This window comes from Eucalyptus grandis, chromosome 5, assembly GCF_016545825.1.
Source record: "Eucalyptus grandis isolate ANBG69807.140 chromosome 5, ASM1654582v1, whole genome shotgun sequence".
Taxonomy (NCBI): Eukaryota; Viridiplantae; Streptophyta; class Magnoliopsida; order Myrtales; family Myrtaceae; genus Eucalyptus; species Eucalyptus grandis.
In genome coordinates this window covers 537,925-556,870 of record NC_052616.1, presented here as the reverse complement: position 1 = coordinate 556,870, position 18,946 = coordinate 537,925, and the positions used below count along the sequence as shown (strand labels likewise).

The 18,946-nt window shown below is 39.7% G+C and overlaps 2 protein-coding genes across 2 annotated transcripts; one reads left to right on the top strand and one right to left on the bottom strand.

The window, feature by feature from the left end:
• The first annotated feature begins 1,535 nt into the window (after positions 1-1,535).
• Positions 1,536-5,315, top strand: LOC104443366 (cyclic nucleotide-gated ion channel 1). The gene is made up of 7 exons (XM_018874363.2): positions 1,536-2,118; positions 2,230-2,442; positions 2,543-2,835; positions 2,907-3,018; positions 3,877-4,116; positions 4,236-4,630; positions 4,810-5,315. The coding sequence occupies exons 1-7, from the start codon at positions 1,681-1,683 to the stop codon at positions 4,982-4,984; spliced, it is 1,866 nt and encodes a 621-aa protein (XP_018729908.2). The 5' UTR covers positions 1,536-1,680; the 3' UTR covers positions 4,985-5,315.
• A 1,199-nt stretch (positions 5,316-6,514) lies between these two features.
• LOC104443367 (mitochondrial inner membrane protein OXA1-like) lies at positions 6,515-17,287 on the bottom strand. Its single transcript, XM_039312749.1, is given in 12 exon segments — positions 6,515-6,587; positions 6,973-7,077; positions 7,337-7,467; positions 7,557-7,636; positions 8,203-8,261; positions 8,661-8,695; positions 8,697-8,706; positions 10,362-10,452; positions 10,918-11,124; positions 13,901-13,964; positions 16,329-16,831; positions 17,196-17,287. Coding segments are annotated over 11 exon segments (1,263 nt in total). The 5' UTR covers positions 16,744-16,831; positions 17,196-17,287; the 3' UTR covers positions 6,515-6,521.
• Positions 17,288-18,946: the final 1,659 nt, after the last annotated feature.

Below are 18,946 nucleotides of genomic sequence, written 5' to 3'. Positions count from 1 at the left end.
GGAAAACACTCATTTGTGAGGATGATTGTATATATATATTAGGGTCTGAGGAAAGATCTTAGCACTATTTAAAGAGTTTCTAACCAAGCTTTCTCATTATAAGTCGGACTTCACTTGCCTACATTAATTAACTCAATATTAGATTAATTAAGAAATCTTCTATCTCACCTTAAACCAATCTTATAAAATGATAAATTATAATATCAATTAATGTAGCCTACATTAGAAAAATTCTTACACTTGTGTGTGCGGTGGATAATTCTTTCTTTGCTTTTTTAATGCCGGCGGCTTCTTGTTTTCCTAGGTGTTGACTCCGACTGGAGGTGTCCATCCACGAGCCTTCTCCTGAAGCTGCCATTTTGGAATCTCTACAACTCCACGAACTTTCCATCGTTCGTAAAGCTCCCTCCTCTTTTTGTTTTTTTTTTCGCTTCTTATGGGAAGACCTCTGCTGAACTTCATGATATTCAAACTTCTCTTCTGATGGAGCAGAGCCGAAAATTCATGTTCATTCACCACATGCATGAGCGGACAATTCCCTACGGTTTTATGTAGGCCTGCAGTCGCACTTCCTTATCTTCCCGTCCTGTTTTCCCGCCATTGATGGGAAGTAGAAAGCTGGTAAGAAGGAACAGAGGTTGGTAGGTGTAATCGCTGAGGCAAAAGCAACGGAGTTTTTGAAACTGGGAAGGTGGGTTTTTCGTTTGGTCCTTTTTCTTCACAGATAAAACGCCGGCTTTTTTTGTCTTCCCAGCGTCGTTTTTGTATTTTGATGAAGTCATGTCATGTCACCACTTTGTATTTTGATGAAGTCATGTCATGTCACCACTTTGTATTTTGATGAAGTCATGTCATAGGATGGATTTCCTCCATATTCTCCCGAGTCTCTGTCACTGGGTCTGTCTGTCTGTGAGGCTAAACGAAATTGTTGTTAGAAACTCCTTACAACTTTCAGAGCGTGCTAACGATTATTGTTTCGCTTATGCTTCTGATGAACTATACTAAATAGGTGAATTTTGCTTCTTTTAGTCTTTATGGTTTGCTTGTACGTGTAGGTTTTAGTTATTCAATAATCAGTCGTCTTAGAGACTCATTTGATAATATTGACTGCAGGGCTTAATCTTCGACACCAATAGGTGTTAATACAGTCCATCGAGTTTGAGGAGAGACTGCAAACTCTATCAGTGGAAGAACAAGAATTTCGGGAAAACCAAGTTTGCGAGTTTGGTCAAACTGCGGAAGATCTGCTGAGTGGTGATGTTATACTCTGTCTATGTCGCTTGCTTTCATTTGGCTGTCATTTTCAGCGAGTTGTCAGAAAATAAAACTTTTCCCCATGAAAGGTGGTTCAATCACGAGCATTATTCATAATCCTGAGTTGCTTGTTCTTTGGTTTGCCGTTGTAAGGAAACGTAGTCATGGATAGTCGTCTGCACTTTCACTTTGTGACGTTACAGTTATTAACCTACAAGCGGTTTTGATGCCTTTGTCGTTTCAGATTCTAACAAGCTCTACGAGAAGTTGCGTTCATCTCCTTGTTGTGTATATCGTTCAGTCAGGTTCGAAGATTGCAATTTGGAGAAATCAGGGAACTCGGAGCAGTGATGTCAGAGCAGTGATGTGCTGCTAGACACGGGGTTCGGCCAACCAAATATAGAATAATAGTGAACAAACTTTTGGATGGATATCAGAGAGGATACGGGAGTTTTTGCGAAGATCAAAAGCTTGAGAATGCCATTAAGCTCCTTGCTTGTATCAGAGAGGAAAATGCTTGATCCGCAAAGTCCATGTCTTCAACAGTGGAACAGGATATTCTTGATCTTGTGTGTTTTCGCACTAGCTTTGGACCCGCTGTTTTTCTACATCCCTGTGATTGACGTTAATAAGTGGTGTCTTGATATAGACAACAGAATGAAGATCATAGCATCCCTTCTTCGAACTATAATCGATGCGTTTTACATTATCCACGTAATCCTCAAATTTCATACGGGGTACACAGTCCCTCCTTCCAGACCGTTTGGAAGAGAGGTTTTAATTAATGATCCATCAGCTGTATCCCGAAGATACTTATCGTCGTACTTCTTCCTTGATATCCTAGCGATTCTTCCAATCCCGCAGGTATGAAACCCTGCTCTGATTTCATTTAATTTCTCTAGTGAAACTTAGTTTGGAGCACCCTCGAAGTTATTATTAGTCCTTCACTTTACAGCCCCTTTATTCGATCGGCAGGTCGTGGTATTTGTTATCATTCCCACACCCCACAGGCCAGGTGCTTTAATGGTAAAGGAGTCATTGAAGTTCATCATTTATGGCCAATGTGTACCGAGGATTATTAGGATCTATCCACTGTACAAGGCAGTGACAAGAACATCCGGTTTACTTCTTGAAAAAGCCTGGGCTGGGGCCGCCTTCAATCTTCTGCTTTTCATGTTTTCCAGTCACGTAAGTTTTTATTTCAAGTTTTCATCTTTCGTTTTCTGAACCTTTTTTCAGTCAGCTTAATTTGTGCTGGAACCGTCTTTGTTATTTTTTGAATTACCAGGTATTTGGAACTTTTTGGTACTTATTCTCGATCGATAGAAAAGTCAGGTGCTGGGAAGCGGCGTGTCGAAGACCAGACTGTGACTCTTCATATTTATACTGCAGCACAGCACAGAAACAGAACTATACGTTTCTTGACACTGCTTGTCCTCTGATTGAACCCAATGACATTAAGGATTCAAAAGAGTTCAGCTTTGGAATATTCATCGATGCCCTCCGGTCTGGCATTGTGGAGTCAAAAGACTTGTCAAAGAAGTTATTCTACTGCTCTTGGTGGGGATTCCGCAATCTTAGGTATGTATAACTTCATTACCGCTTTTCTCTTTGGTTAAGAGGATTAGCTTCTAGTGTCACTTTTGCTGCAGCTCTTTGGGTCAAAACCTACAAACAAGCACCTCTGTGGGGGAGATTGTCTTTGCTTTCAGCATAGCTATAGCCGGCTTGGTCTTGTATTCATTGCTTATCGGCAACATGCAGGTAATCTACGATCCTGCTCCAGTTCGGTTATTGTTCTCTACTAGGACATGAGCACACTTTTGCAATATGATTGAATCGGAGAACTTAGGAAGTACTAACATTTTCTGAGAACTTTCGTGTGATGTCATACACTCTAACATGTGTTCGGCACTTGATCAACTCTTCCAACACAAGAGTTTGGGATTACGACATGTGAGTTTGGAATTCTAATACGTTATTCCAACACTAACGGGTCAAATTCTAAAAAATTTTAATGAATGAGAAGTCAAAATGTAAGTATATAAAAAAATAATAAATAATAAAAATAATGAAGGGGAAAAGAAAAACCTAATATTCTTTTCTCTTTTGACTATCACTTTGACATATAATTCATCACCAAGTTTTTTTTTTTTCTCTTCTTTTCCGACGCGCTTTGACACGTGAATCCAAAATATGGATTGTTTTTTTTTTCCCAAGTTTTATGGATTATTGGAATGAAATTGAATTTGTCAAATTGAAACAATGAATGATATTAACAAACGGTGGAATGATATTTTTAATGTAAATTCATTTTAGGCTATTTTTATTATTTATTTATTTATTTATTTATTTATTTATACACTAGAATCAAATTAATTTCATCAAAACAATCATTAAAACAATAATTTATCATATATATATATTTAATATATAATGCCTGTGTCAGAGTTCTCTATTTTTTGAGAAGCCAATGTTGACATGTCGTATGTCGGTATCGGTCTTACTTAGCTGAGAACTCGAGAACTCAATACATAAGAATGAGAATTTAAGCAGGAAATAAAATTAAGAACCTCAGTGGGTGCGTCGAACTAAAATTCCCAGAAAATATTGTTGTCACAGAAAAATCTGCAGTCTACTAAAGTTAGAAGAGCAGAGGAGAGGAGAGAAAGGACGCAAGATGCAGAGCAATGGATGTCGCGCCGTAGGCTTCCAGAGGGCTTGAAGGCGCGAATTAGGCGGTATGGACGGTTCCAATGGCAAGAAACGAGAGGTGTCGATGAAGAATCTTTGATCAGGAACCTCCCTAAAGATCTCCGTAGAGACATAAAGCGTCACCTTTGCCTGCAAATTCTAATGAGAGTGAGAATCCTTTCGACTTTCTCTTAGTCTGCTGACACAAATAGACCTCTTCGATACTCTACATGAAATATTGATCAGAGAAGTTTCAGATGCATTGCCTGACTTATGGTTTCTTTCAGGTGCCCATGTTTGAGAAAATGGATGAACAATTGCTGGACGCAATGTGCGATCGCCTCAAGCCAGTCCTGTACACAAAGAAAAGCTTGATCATGTGCGAGGGGGACCCTGTTGATGAGATGCTCTTCATCATACAAGGCAAGTTGGTGACCATGACCACAAATGGTGGAAGAACGGGATTCTTCAACTCATACTATCTGAAGGAAGGTGATTTCTGTGGAGAGGAATTGCTTATTTGGGCCATGGATCCAAATTCCTCCTCCAATCTTCCCTCCTCGATGAGAACCGTAGAAGCTATCACGGAGGTCGAAGCCTACGCACTCACTTCCTATGACCTGAAGTTTGTGGCCTCTCAGTTTCGGCATCTTCACAGCAAGCAGCTCCAACATACTTTCAGGCAAAGCTCGAAACACCCTTTTCTCTCTGTGGTATCATGTTCATTGTTTGTCTACACTATTCCAAAGACAATCTCCAGCAACGCCTATTCGCAGAAGTTCCTTTCCATTATATGGTACTTACGTAATTATATAAAGAGGGAAGGGTTTGGTCATATTTTTCAGATATATTTGCATTCAGGTTCTACTCGCGACAATGGAGGACGTGGGCAGCTTGCTTTATACAAGCCACTTGGCGCCGGCACTGCGAGTGGAAGTGCAATGCAGAAGACAGCTTACACAATGCTTTAGCAAAGGATGGCGGCGCTTCACCGAGCCTTGCTGCTACTATATATCCAGCCGATGGCAGTAACTAAAGATCCTCCCTACTCTTCTGCTCAAATATCGCATAGTTAGAGAAGTTTTTACTCAGAAGTGATATGCAAATGGATAACTTAGCAATGTGATGTAGAATCTTGATATCGGTAAATGATTCGGACAGTGCTGTAAAATACCATGCCTCGCCTCGAGAAAAGATGCCCACTGTTACCGTGATGTTTAGCTGAGTTCTCTTCTGTTATGTCAAAGCAGCTTAATTGAGTCGCATACCGAATCGCTGATTTATTTACCAACACTGACGCACGGTAGTTACTTCCTTAAAGTCTTTACTATGCAAATGTCCATAATTTTCTCCTACTTCCATTCCTATGTAAGTCTTTACTGTGAAAATGTCCGTAATTTTCTCCTACTTCCATTCCTATGTAAGTCTTTACTGTGAAAATGTCCGTAATTTTCTCCTACTTCCATTCCTATGTAAGTCTTTACTATGAAAATGCCCGTAATTTTCTCCTACTTCCATTCCTATGTTGATGTCATGTTGCGAGGCAGTGAAATAATCGGATTCACCACCTTATCAAGTACATCACGCTATTGAAAGCATAAGAGAGGACAAGTTATTCCGAAGAATTCTTAGGGATGCGAATGATGGTATCAAAGAATTCACACAAACCGACCCGTAGTGCCATCTGCAAGCAAAATGCATCTCAATTTCATGAAAATGGAACTTTTAACCCCAAAAAGAATATTGCATACACTTCGTGTGCTTATTACATTTAAAACAATGGTAGCTCATAAGGGATAAACCTCAGGAGCGCAAAATTCTGCTGAAGCACTATTTGCATAACATAAAGCCAATAACTTTGTTTCTTAGCACGCTCACGCTTGGGTCACAAGAATTTAAGAGAAGAAGTTCAATTGATAAACCTGATAAATGAAGGATTATAAGCTTTGTAGAGATTGCGAAAAGTTCAATAGATTTCTCCACACGCATGGAGAAGGAACTTGGACTATTTCAAGCTAATCCATATTGACTTAGAGAACAGCTCAAACAGCAATTCACATAAATGACCAAAGGAAATCTCTTATCATCATTAAATTATCCTTCCATTTTTTTTTCCAACAACACTCAGGTCAAAATGGTTCGTCATTGCTCAAGCATTTTCTTTTTCCTCACTAAGTAAGAATTTGTCACAAAACAAATTATCCTGATTTGGGCCCTTCACTGTCTAGAAGTTAGCACGACAGTGGAATGGGGAGAGCAATCTATACATGCAGCCAGAAGACAATGCCATCACATTTATTCGTCCTGTAGAGTCCCTGCCTGGCATCCCACATAGGGTTCCGATTGCATCATCTCAAGAATAAATGGTGACTAATTTCACAAGGACAAGGAACATGAAAGAAGCATATCAATCGTATTACCGGAGGCTTTGGAAAACAGACCTTGCTTATGAATATTCACCAAATTCACAACTTATTCTCTTAAGGCAATTCCAAAAGTGGAGTACTGTTGGACCTCTAGCATTCTCATATCTCTTCTTTTTGAAGGTGAAAGTATAAAAGTGAAAGCCACCATCAGGACTGACCTAATCCAAATGCAAGGGAGAACATGTTGGAGGTAAGCCAATAACCAAACATTGCCTGCAATGACAAAGGAAAAGGAGAACTATTAGTATACTAATCACTAAGAACAGACAGCTAGAGATACAAGCAACCAGTTAGAACTATTAGAAAGAGAATCATGATTCCCATGATAGACACATAACATACTTCGACATCACTTAGCAAGTAGGTCTTCATTATTCAAGCCATATAGGTCATTGTATACCTCTTATTGAAGCTAAACATGAAGTATTCCCTTGCATTGAGAACCCCTTACTGATTTACCCCAAAAAACATAAATAAAATAACACTGTTGCCAACAACTCAGCTGCTATACGCTTGAGAAATCTCAGATTTGCTTTCAGGTGAACAAAGGACTATTAATATGGGCAGAACCATGAAAACATAGTCTTAGGCATAATACCTTTGGGAAACACATCATAACTGGAATTGAGAGAACAGTGAAGACCCTAAAGAATTTTTTCATGGTACCAGCCACAGCGGTTCCATTGAGTCCTTCTAAATGGAACTGACAAAAGAAAATTTTAGTTCAGTCAAGTCTATCAGACGGAAATCTATGCATGCAAGCAAAAGAATGAACAAAAGAATAATCTTCAAGTGAATTTCCAGGTGCTAGCTGAGAGACAGGTGGTCAATGTACATCAGATCGACATACAAGTAAAGTGAATAGCTCATAGATTCTAAAGACTTCATACTACCTCATTAGATAATATGATCCAAGATCTTTAGCTTTGCAGAACTTAACTAAACAACAATGAAATGCTAACCTCTACAGCAATCCAGAAGGTCAGAGCTGTCAGGATTGGTAGGATGTAAAGGCTATCTGGAGTTGCCAGATTGACAAACCAGAGAGTTCCACCAGTTTGAAAAGACGGAATTTTTTCAGCCATGTTTTTATCTACACAGATCAAGTCAGTGCAGGAGCCATGTGAAAATCAATTGCAAATCAAATATACTGCACATACAGCGTGAACTGAGGCTTGGAGCTTACAGCAAAGAAAAAACTAATGAAGATGGGACCTCGCATCAGGAGTCCTTTCAGAGGAGTGAATGGACTGACGCCATATCTGCAAAGACCAAGGTCACAATCAGAATATTCTAAGGAAAACTCATGACAGGAAAAAGTCTTTTATGGGGACAGGCTAACAAATCCCCTTCAAACCAGACGTTCAGGTAAATGGATTGGCACCACATACACACTCTCTCGCTCTCTCCCTCCCTCTCTCTCTTTCTCTCTCTCTCTCTCTCTCATCACAAGAAAATTTCCACCAGTCTCCCTCAGCTTTTTTAGTACATAAGAGACTGAGCTCAAGCTCTTTCGTTCGGCTAATTAACTTAATTAATTTTTCACTGCTTCTGTCTTCATCTCTTTCCTGTGTCCATAGCAGTCAGTCTCATCATGCTTCAAATTAAAGCCATAACAGAGTTCAATTGCTCAACTTCACTTTTGCAGATGATGAAAATGAGAATCAAAAGCTTGTCCACTCTGTTCAACCACCTCTTTAACTGATGGATGTATACTTATATAACACCAAAACGAACTCCACACACCTTCAGTAATCAAAACACAAAATTTACTAGAGGAAGAGTAATTGAATTACAGATTATCTAAACAGAAATAGGAAAAGCTTACTCTTTGAATAATGATGCGAAACTTTGCAGGTATTTGGACGCAGCATCAGGAGCATTTGCCTGCATAGTCAAAATACAGGCATAAGGTGACTAAGGTCATTCACTTAAAGAATATTTATTATTCTCATGCACCAAAAAGTAGTGAGTTTTCACAGTTGATTATCAAGACAACCAGACATCAAAAGATGTGCTCAGTGAGAGAGCTACTTCTGCTGTTCAAGATGATAGATTGAAAAGGCATCTTTAATTTAAGAGATTTTCTTGTGCCAGCCAAAGTTTTGAGGTGCAATCAAGCAACTGCTATCGTTGGAGCATTTCAGTGACTAGCAGTCAACAGCATAGCAGACCATGTCTCAATAAATATCGAGTAAAAAGTTCACAATCATTTCCAGCATAGCTTCTGTTACTCCAATTTCTACCAAAACAGTATAATAAACCGCAATACAGACAACAACTCACCGTCTCCCTCAATGTTTGGTTCAACTCTTCCACGCGGTCTCATTAACTACACAACACCAATTACTCATCATTAATACAAATAAGAGGGCCAAAGTTTGAAAAGCTCAAGATGTTACCACCAAGAAACAGAAGTACAGACCTAGCTAACTATCCAACTCAAATGCTAAAAGAGAAGCAGATAATCATTATCCCTTGGGCACCAAAAGGATATTTATTATAAAAAGAGAGAGAGAGAGAGAGAGAGAGAGAGAGAGAGAGAGTGGATGAAGTAATGGTAGTAAGAACCTGTAAAACAGACCCTATCTGCTCTCTCTCTCTCTCTGAAAAAAAAAAAAAAAGAGTGGATGAAGTAACGGCAGTAAGAACCTCTAAAACAGGCCCTATCTGCTCTCTTTCTCTCTCTCTCTCTCTCTCTCTCTCTCTCTCTCTCAAAGAATCAATCCATCTATCTATCTAATTAAAGGTGGTTATCACATCCTTAAGTCAGTGAAGGAATGATGCAACAATCAACCCGCTGTTGGGAAGACTTTTAGGCTTCCTGTGACTTCATCAAAACCAGAATTGCTGGTGCTTTGCTAAGTAAAGTGAAGAACCTTTCCTTTATCACTTTCAGAAGCAAGCAAACATGCCTTTTAAATATTAGACTGGAACTTATGTTGTGGACTAGAAAGTTTGACATGTTGAACATAGGAATATTAAAGAAGAGCAAAATATAAAATTTTCTTGTAACTTTGCATGTCAGGATTCATTCCAAGTAGATCGTTCCAAGCAAAATATAAAAGCTTCATGTTCCACTCTTTCTATGATAATATCCAATTGTATCATATAGAGATTCTCCGGTTCCCGTTTTCACATTGAAATTACATAAAAAGTAATTTGATCAAATTGGCATGATGTTAATTCAACTATTCCACATTGAAGTTATATCTTAATATTTGTAGGTCTTATATTTAAGGGTTAATACCATGAAAATCCCAAACTAGTATACTTATAACAAATTTATCCCAAACTAATTTTTTTAACCACCAAAAACCCCCACACCGGTATGTTTGTCACAAACATACCATCCGTTAAATTGGATTAATATTACAAAAAACCACAAAACCGGTATAATTTTGAGAAACAATAAGTAAAATCTCAAATTAGTCCATTATCACGTGTCATCTAACTTAGTAATTTGATAGTAGAATTTAACGGAAGTTAAAAGAGAGTAAATTTGTTATAAGTGTACTGATTTGGGGTGTACAAGTTTGAGGTTTTTGGTAGTCAAAAAATTAGTTTGCGGTAAATTTATCGCAAATGTACCAGTTTGCGATTTTTTGTGATAGTAACCCTATATTTAAACATCTTTAAGTCGCAAAAATCATCCAACAATAAGTTAAATATGATCCACCTTGACATGAAATGGCAAAAACAATTATGGAGAGGCACATGATCATTGTATTGCCTCCACTAACATTAAGTAAATTGAAGCACCCTGTGGTTTAGTAAAACAACCAAAAAAATTGTTGATCTAAAATGGTGGGACTAATGGCTACATTGGCAAGGGCACTCCAATACAAGTAGTCACGCATCGATTTAAAGCCAAAAAAATTGATAATAAGAATTATAATTATATTTGCATTGGCTATTAGACTGAAATGAAATACATGAAGTAATTAAAAATGCCAAGTGCCTAACACAACAGGACTTGAAGATTACACTGAGTTTTGCAGTAGAACGCATTTGATTTATTTGCAGCGGAACTGTCGCTCCTCTGATTAATACAGTTGTCAAGGCTATAGATGCCCACCTGATTCAAGGGAAAAAAGTGAGAAGATATTCTTGAGGCAACATTTTCATCGTGATAGGTAGGTGGTAACTTAGAACTGCTTTTGCCTATCATGCATTAACATTCACTTCTTTGATCCGTTTCCACGCCAAATTAGAACATGCCTTATGTAAATTACTTAAGCAAAGCACGTGAAACTGCTTATCTCGAGACAAGAAGTAAACTCTTGTGTATAGTTTACCTCAGACAACACTTGATTATAGCAACATCAACCTGGTTTTTGGCAGATCAGACAAATACATCACATTTGGATCTCGCATGCCAAGTATCTATGCAGAAGCATAGTGGAAGCTCAGAAGCATGACAGCTAAAATAAGCATCAGTGACTAAGCCTGAGCCAGTCACTCATTGATCCGCAGCAAAGAACCACACTGGGCATCAAACAATGGGGAAACTAAATTGTCATGATGCCTAAAGATTCCATACCAATTCAAGCCAGTAAACGAATGCACCGCACCAATCAGGTACTCAATTCCGGCAACAGGGTAAGAAGAGTCTGCTGCAGCAAGTGCCACTTCACTCATAGCAGAAGGTTGGGAAGTAACCACATCCATCACCTTCTCAGGGGTTGCTTCCCCAACAAAGTCATCAATCTTAAACGAGCTGTCATCTCCACTAGCATTGGACATATATCTATTTGTGTTTCAGGCATCCTACCGTCTAACGAGGAAATGGCAGGGGAAAGAACCAACTCAAGAATCCATCAAGTCTTCGCACAACAGGTTGAATGTCTCTTTTAAGAGGTAAGTTGAGACGATAAAAGGGGGGCAAAACCAACAAACAAAAGAATAACGACAAAAACAAAAATGCATGACATGATTCGCATGACCTATTCTTTGATGTCACTATGCACGCTTCATGTCTACGGCCCTCAAGAAAATGGCTCGTAAAAATGACCTTATTTGGGCAAAAGAGTGAAAGGTTAACCATGCCAAACAAGAAGTACTTAGGATGAAGAAAGGCAAGCCCATTTCCAGACACATCCTCCAGACACTTTCGAGAGTTGAGTGAAAATCGACCTTCTCTTAGGACGAATGATTCATTCGCATTGAGCACAAAGACCGAAATGATAAAGGCGTTCCCTTCATCAATCCCAAGCATTGCACTAATCTCATGTTATCACTTTGGGCCAAAAAAAAATGATACTTCAAAGTACCATTGTCAAGAACAACCCTACATTGGGGTAGAATAGGAGGTTATGATCATGTTGTAGAACGAAAGATTAAGAAAGATTCTATTACTTTCACTTGCATTAATCTTCTGGTGATAGTTTCAAAGGAATTATCATTAGAGCTTGACTCATCCTAAAGTGAAGAAGAGCATTTCCTTCTCTACCCAAACACTGATATCCATTGTTTTAACCAATTTGGGCCTGATTATTCATTTCGAATCCCGAGCGGTGATCATCTCCTTTCACCGGGCAAGGCACAAGAATTGACCAAATGTAATTGACAATCGCAAGGAAATGTGGAAAGCATCTCGAAAGTCATAAGAGCTACAAAAGTTCAAAAAGCAAAAAGTTTGACAAATTAGGGGCATGAAAAAGCGGTGTGCACAGGTAAAAGCAAGGCCAATGCCCGTCAAGAAAAAAAGAGCCAAAAGGTTGTATCTTATGTAAAAGAAAAGTTATCAAAATCCAAGTGCCGTTGAAAAAAAAAAAAAAAATCATCATCGCAAAAGGCAAAGGAAATTAGAGAAAAGAGCAAAGCTCCCATGTAGAAATGATTAGTCAAGGGACTTTCGAGATGTGCAGCGTTTCAAAAGCCAAATGCCTTCGAAAGGTCGAGTGACCCGGTCACGGTGCCATGATGATCACCGACTCTTAAAAACCCTTTGAAAATGTTAAGCTTTTCAAGCCTTTCCCGAGCCAACATTACAACCTTCTTCCAAAGTCTCTTCTGATTGGGATGGTTCGAGTGAAAATGAGGATGCCACAAAGAAACTATTGCTTGAAGAAGTGGAAGTAATCATATCTTGTCTTATCTTTCAAGTTCTCGACTTGTAAACTCGACAAAGATAGCAACAAGTGTTCCCTTATTGGCCTCAAAGCAATCATTCCTTTGTGTAAGCCATAACCAAGCCTATATTGCGGTCCTTTCAAAAGACCTTTTTGATCGATCGGTTGTGCTCATCGCGAATGTTTAAAAGCCTTTGATCTAGGTTATGTGAGATACCCTCAGCAACCGATTATCTCCCACATGAACGGATGGGATCAAGCAGCCATTTTATCGAAAGTACGTGAGAAGCCCTTTCTGACTAAGAAGCTCTAGTTTGGCATGTTTAATGAGCCTTGTTCACAAGTCATGATCGTCTTGATAAGAACTTGACTCCTAGAGAATTTGATGATTAATGATATATCCACAAGCAATATGACAATTTTGCGCCACATGATGCCGATTGAAATCAAATGTTTTTTTTTTTTTTCAAAACAGTCGGACTTAACTTGATTAGCTTGTTCAATTAATGCTACAATATTGCCAATATGTCTCTTGATGACGTCCCTAATGACATTTGCTCAAGTTGAGTTTGACAGGATTCTTCAGTGAAGCCATGTAGTTACAAGGAGTTAGGCTGGCGCATCCCTAAAACCCAAAGGTATGGTTAACCTTAAACCAAGTCATCCTCAAAGGTTCATGGGTTTTCCTCAAACCATGTATTTTCAACCTGGTCGAAACCCGTTGTTACACGGTGAGATTTCAATCCTTCTCCTTCTTCTTATGACACGGAGAGCTTTGTAGCCCGGAGAGCTTTTGTAGCCCGAGAGCTTTGTAGCCCGGAATCTTTCTTCCTATGACTCAAAGAGTTTTATATCCCGAGTCTTCATCTCTTCTTATGACTCGGAGAGTTTACGTATCCCGAGTCCTTCTTCTTATGACACGGAGAGCTTTGTAGCCCGGAGAGCTTTTGTAGCCCGGAGAGCTTTGTAGCCCGTCCTTCTTCTTATGACACGGAGAGCTTTGTAGCCGGAGAGCTTTTGTAGCGGGAGAGCTTTGTAGCCCGGAGTCTTTCTTCTTATGACACGGAGAGCTTTGTAGCCCGGAGAGCTTTGTAGCCCGGAGTCTTTCCTCCTATAACTCGGAGAGTTTTATATCCCAGAGTCTTCATCTCTTCTTATGACTCGGAGAGTTTCTGTATCCCGGAGTCTTCCTCTTACCGACAAGACACACATCCATAATTATGAGTCCTTTTGGTTGACCTGATACATGCCTGTGCACTCAGGGTCCCTCTACCATTGAAATAAATTAGGTGTCTTATGTCTTTGAATGCAACATCTTCGAGGCTACATTCAAAGAGGGGCGGTATTGACACCTATTTTTACAAAAAAATCAATCAATCAAAAAGTCAATAAAAAATCAAGAAATTAAAAAAAAAAAGAACAAAAAAGAAAAAGAAAAAACAGCAACCCAACCCCTTTTTTTCCCTTTCAGCCCACGAGCGAGGGTCTTCTTCCCTCTGTGTCGGTCTTCGAAAACCTGCAAAAGAAAGAAACAGAACAGAAGACAGAACAGGAGAAAGCCGAAGAAGGATCTGCAGAGGATTAACAACTGCGATTTCAGAAAAATGGAAGCAATGAACGCTTGGCTGCAGCGTGGCAACTCCTGCAGTTGACGAAGTCCAAGAAAACCTGCAATCGTTGTAGCTGAAAATAGATTGAACTCGGTCCCAAGGAGAAAACTGACCGCAGACATACATAGAGGCAAGGAGGTTGGACTGACCGAGGAAAATTAGAGCTGAAGATGGAAAAGAAAGAGAGCTGGCTTTGTGGGCTAGCAAAAAGACATTTCGGACAGAAGCAACCAAAAAAAAAAAAGAAAGGAACCAACGGCAGTTTTAAAAGAAAGGAAGGGATGCGCAGAAAGAGGAGGAGACAGAGAGCGACTAAGGGAAAAGAGAGTGAAACTTGAGAGGGAAGAGGAGTTTTTGCAAGCAGATCGGCGACGCTCGAACCATTTTCGACGACCTTTGGCCAATACCCTCTAGCATACGATCTTTCACCCCCCGAATCTCGGCGTCACTGGTGAGTTTCTTTACTTGGTTCAAACCTCTCTTGCCCGAGGATCCCAGCTCGAAGATACCAAAGCGGCGAGCTATAGCTCGATTTGTCGCAAGTTAACCCGCTTCCTGCCGTCTTCGAGTTGGGTAGGGAACTTCGTGATGGGATGCTTATCCGCATGAACCTTCGCTGCTCCACCTTGTTTTGGTCTAATTGGAAGCCAAGTTTTGTTCCTTTTGTTAGCCTGTATGCATGATGAGTTTAAGTAAGTTGATGCGGTCGATTTTGCATGTTTCTTGATGATTTCTCTGGGTCTAGACTCGAACGGGTTCAAAAAAGGAGTCAATAACCTCATCCTGAGTCAGTGCTTACCACGTGTTTGATAAAATGCTTGAACTAAGTTAACGTGGATTGGGTCGTGAATTTCGGATCATTTGGAATGAGTATGCTCTTATCTTGCGTAAAAGGAATCTTGTATGGATCATTGAGCATGATTTCGTTTAGGTTTCGTTGTTGTTATGGTTGAATCTGAACATTTCTTGATGTTTGACGTAGTTCCCTAATATCTAAGGGGTTCAGCTGTTCATTAGTGTTCGTGTTCCATTTCCTCGTCTTCTTGTTGTTCTTATGCGCCTGTTTATCTTTCCGTGGGGTAGCGACTATCAGTGGACGGGCGATGGAAGGGTCACCGATTGTTCAGGGCCGTGTCGTTAGTGTGAGGATGAGATTCGGTGGGATGGAGCTTCGGTGAAGAAGTTGCAGAACTGGCGCTAGCTTTAGGAAGGAGAAGGCGCAGTAAAATAACCAAAATAGGAAAAAGGACAAAAGAGAGAGAAAAGGAAAAAGAAAGAAAAGAAATATAAAAAGGCAAAATAATAAATAATAGAAGAAAACTATGAAATGGCAAAGGGAGTTTCGGGTGTTTTGTGGAAGCTTCGAGCGGAGGAGAAAGCATGCAGAGAAATAACCTAAAAGAAAGGCTTAGAAGAAAGACAAAAAAAAGGGGAAATAAAAAGGTAGTGAAAGGAAAAAGAAAAAAGACAGAAAATAGCTTCGGGATTAGGGGTTGCTGAAAAAGGGGGAAGTGCAGCAAGGAAATGACAGAGCGGTGATAAGATAACTTAAAAAAAAATTTTAAAAAAAAATTATAAAAAATTAATTATAAAAAAAATCGAAAATAATAAAAAATCAAAAATATTTCCGAAAATTCAAAAATTCAGGAAGCATTCAAAAAATTCGCTTTTTAATTAAAAAAATTTTAAAAATTAAAAGATTATTTTTATTTTTATTTTATTTTAAAAAAAAATCAAAAAATTCGAAAGTTGGAAAAGCTTAGGGTTTAGTTAGGAATTGTTGTGTCTTGCCTTGTTAGCGTAATTATGCCTTTCTTTTCTTGTACCTTGATTTTATTGCATGTTTAATTCGCATATTTGATTACGTTCGTGGATGTTTAATCGCGACGTGCTCAATTTTACTACAATTAGGATCTTGGTAGTTATGATTGCTACTCAATGATTACGCACTCGCATGATCACCTCATATGTTAGTGGATAGGCATGAAATCAACTCGAACTAACTTGCCAAGAATCATTTTGCTAAAATGAACAAGATTAGGGCATGAAATCAACTCGAACTCTTGCCAAGAATCATTTTGCTAAAATGAACAAGATTAGGTACAAAGGGCACTAATTGGTCAATTAGTGTAATCAAGTCCCGACCCTAGATTCTCTGGTTGCATAGGAAGTGTGGCATTCTCCCGTGCCCCACTTGGTTTCTAGCCGACCCCAATAGGCTAGTGGCGATTCCTTTGTGCAAAAATTCATGAAAAATATCCCAACGTCACGGGGTATGGGGCAGGAGAGCCCGCGCCTAATCATGGGCCTTAGGCCCGTCATTTGGGCAATACCCCTAAACCTGCTCCCTCCCCCCGAGGGTAGGTCGCGACAAAAGTCATCAATCTTAAACGAGCTGTCATCTCCACTAGCATTGGACATATATCTACACAGTGAGGAGCTGATCCCAGGTGGTGGCATGAACAACAAACCCTGTCTATCCATTGATCGAGGGCTGAGAAGATTCCTTGACCCGGAAGCAGCACGGGGCAATGAGTTGATTGAAGTGGACGGAGATGAATAATCCCTCCCCGGCGAACGGCAAATTGGTTCATCGAGGTTGTCACGGTGAATGTGAAAGAATGACGGGCGTAGCCTTCTGGCAATTAAGGTTCCGGTGGTGGACAAATTGCGCCTCCAAGCCATATCCTTCTACTTCATCAATCAAGAAATTTTTCTCCTTTTGTTTTTGGGTCTGAACACCAAGCAGTAATTGTTTAGTCAACGCGAATCACTGGACAGATGAAAGAATGGATTTTTTAGTGCACTCATGCCTCTCATTCACGAATTTATCCTCAACGTAAAGCGAGCTAATTGGTCTCATCAGATTACTAAAATGAAGGCATTCGTACTTGACTTCGTTAAGATCACAGCCGAAAGATAACTCAAATGGGTATCGAGAAAACTGGAAGCAAACTAAACGCCGGGCCAGTTCGGCTCAAGTATCAATTCCAAAGGAAAAGATGAACCTCGACTCTGCGATTCTTCATTTCATCAGCGGGCCGAACGCCAGGAAAAGCAAACAAAGCGGCACATGTAAACTTGAAGACTCGAAAGTGGTCGGCGACGACGAGGAGAGTCGGCACGAAAGTCGATACCTTTGAACAGTTGGCGGGCGGCCAAGGTGAGATCAAGCTTCATTCATGCCGCCATCGCTCCAAATTGAGCAGCGAAGTGTTGAGTTCCTTCGCTCACTCCCCGATACGCAAATGCGTTGCGCCGTTTTCACACAAGATCTCTTTTTATTTTTACTCCCTTGCAGCGTGTTTCCTTTTCTAGGTAAAAGACTCTATAATAAGATATTTAAAGATTCTATTCTAATCGAACCACTAGAATGGGGAAGGTGCCCATGGAGACCCCTCAGGTTCGGCTGGTTCCTTCTCGGTGGAAAGGCTCCCGGGAAATCCCGTCATTACTTGGGGAGCAATGTAAGGATCTGCTTAGGTCCAAATCTTATGGGGAGTACTCCAGCCGCTATATTTATCAAGGCACGGGATTTACCTCTACCGGGATTTACCTCTACCGCCTTAGTTTTAGGTCGGAGGGCCCTTGCAAACGCAGGGTGACCCCTATCAGCTGATTTGTAAGTCCTGTCCCACAAGCCCCATCATTTAGGAACATGGGCATAAGGGGTCACTCTCCTTAGGGTTCTGTCGTCTGTTTCCTGTAGGCCTTTTATAGATCTGCCTAGGTCTTTTGTATCGTTTTCACACGATCTCTTTTTATTTTTACACCCTTGCAATGTGTTTCCTTTTCTAGGTAAAAGACTATTTTAAGATATTTAAAGATTCTATTCTACTCAAGCCACTAGGATGGGGAAGGTGGCGGATACTCTCTCAAAATTGGTTGAAGTGGGGATTAAAAATAGAATAGTATCGACAAAAAGAATATTGACATATCAACCGATTAATATTTAAGAAAAGTTTTGTCACATTAATTTCGTATATTTAACTTTAACCTTTCAAAATAAAGTTCATTGTAAGTTTCAATTTATCAATTCAACTCACTTAATCTGACATTTTCATGCTATTTTTTATTTATTTATTATGGCCTGCTTTTCATAAATTTATCTTGTTTTTGTTACTGTCAAACAATAAATGGGGAAGATAACCCATTTCAGCAGGGTCGTGCTCGGATTATAAGCACCGGTTCATTGTAAGTTTCAATTTATCAATTCCACTCACTTGATGTGACATTTTCGTACTTTTTTTTTTCTTACAAGCTATTTTTCATAAATTTATCTTGTTTTTGTTTTTTTTTCAAATGATAAATGGGGAAGATCCCCATTTCAGCAGGCCCGTGCTCGGATGATAAGCACCTCACCGGACACTACATGAACAATTTTAAGCACAAAGAGAATGAACTTGCACTAAATTGGAGCCTATCCATGTAGCCCCAAAAGAAGGGTGTCGCGACGCCGCCCCCTCGAAAAGTGTCCAAGGTGGGAAAAGGTCGGGTTTAGTTATACTTGATCTCAAGATCGCGAGCTCTCCTAAGCTCGTACCCCGCGTGACAGTAAGTTTATTATGCGATCTAATTGTTTATAACAACCTAAAAATATACAGGAGTCGCCACTAGCCTCATTTTTGGGGGTTGGCTAGAAACCCAATCGAGGGTTGGGAGTATTCCCTCGATTCCTACGCAACCAGATATCTAGGTTCGGGGACTTGGGTTACGCTAACATTGCTATTAGCGCCCTTTCGGTATCTAAACAGTATGTTGTGTTTTCCCTAACATGTCCATGCATTTCTTTTTATATTTTCAGGATCATCAATTCTATACTAAATGATCATGCATGGCGAATTACTTTCATTCTATTCTATTTCTAAAAAAATGAAAAGAAAACAAC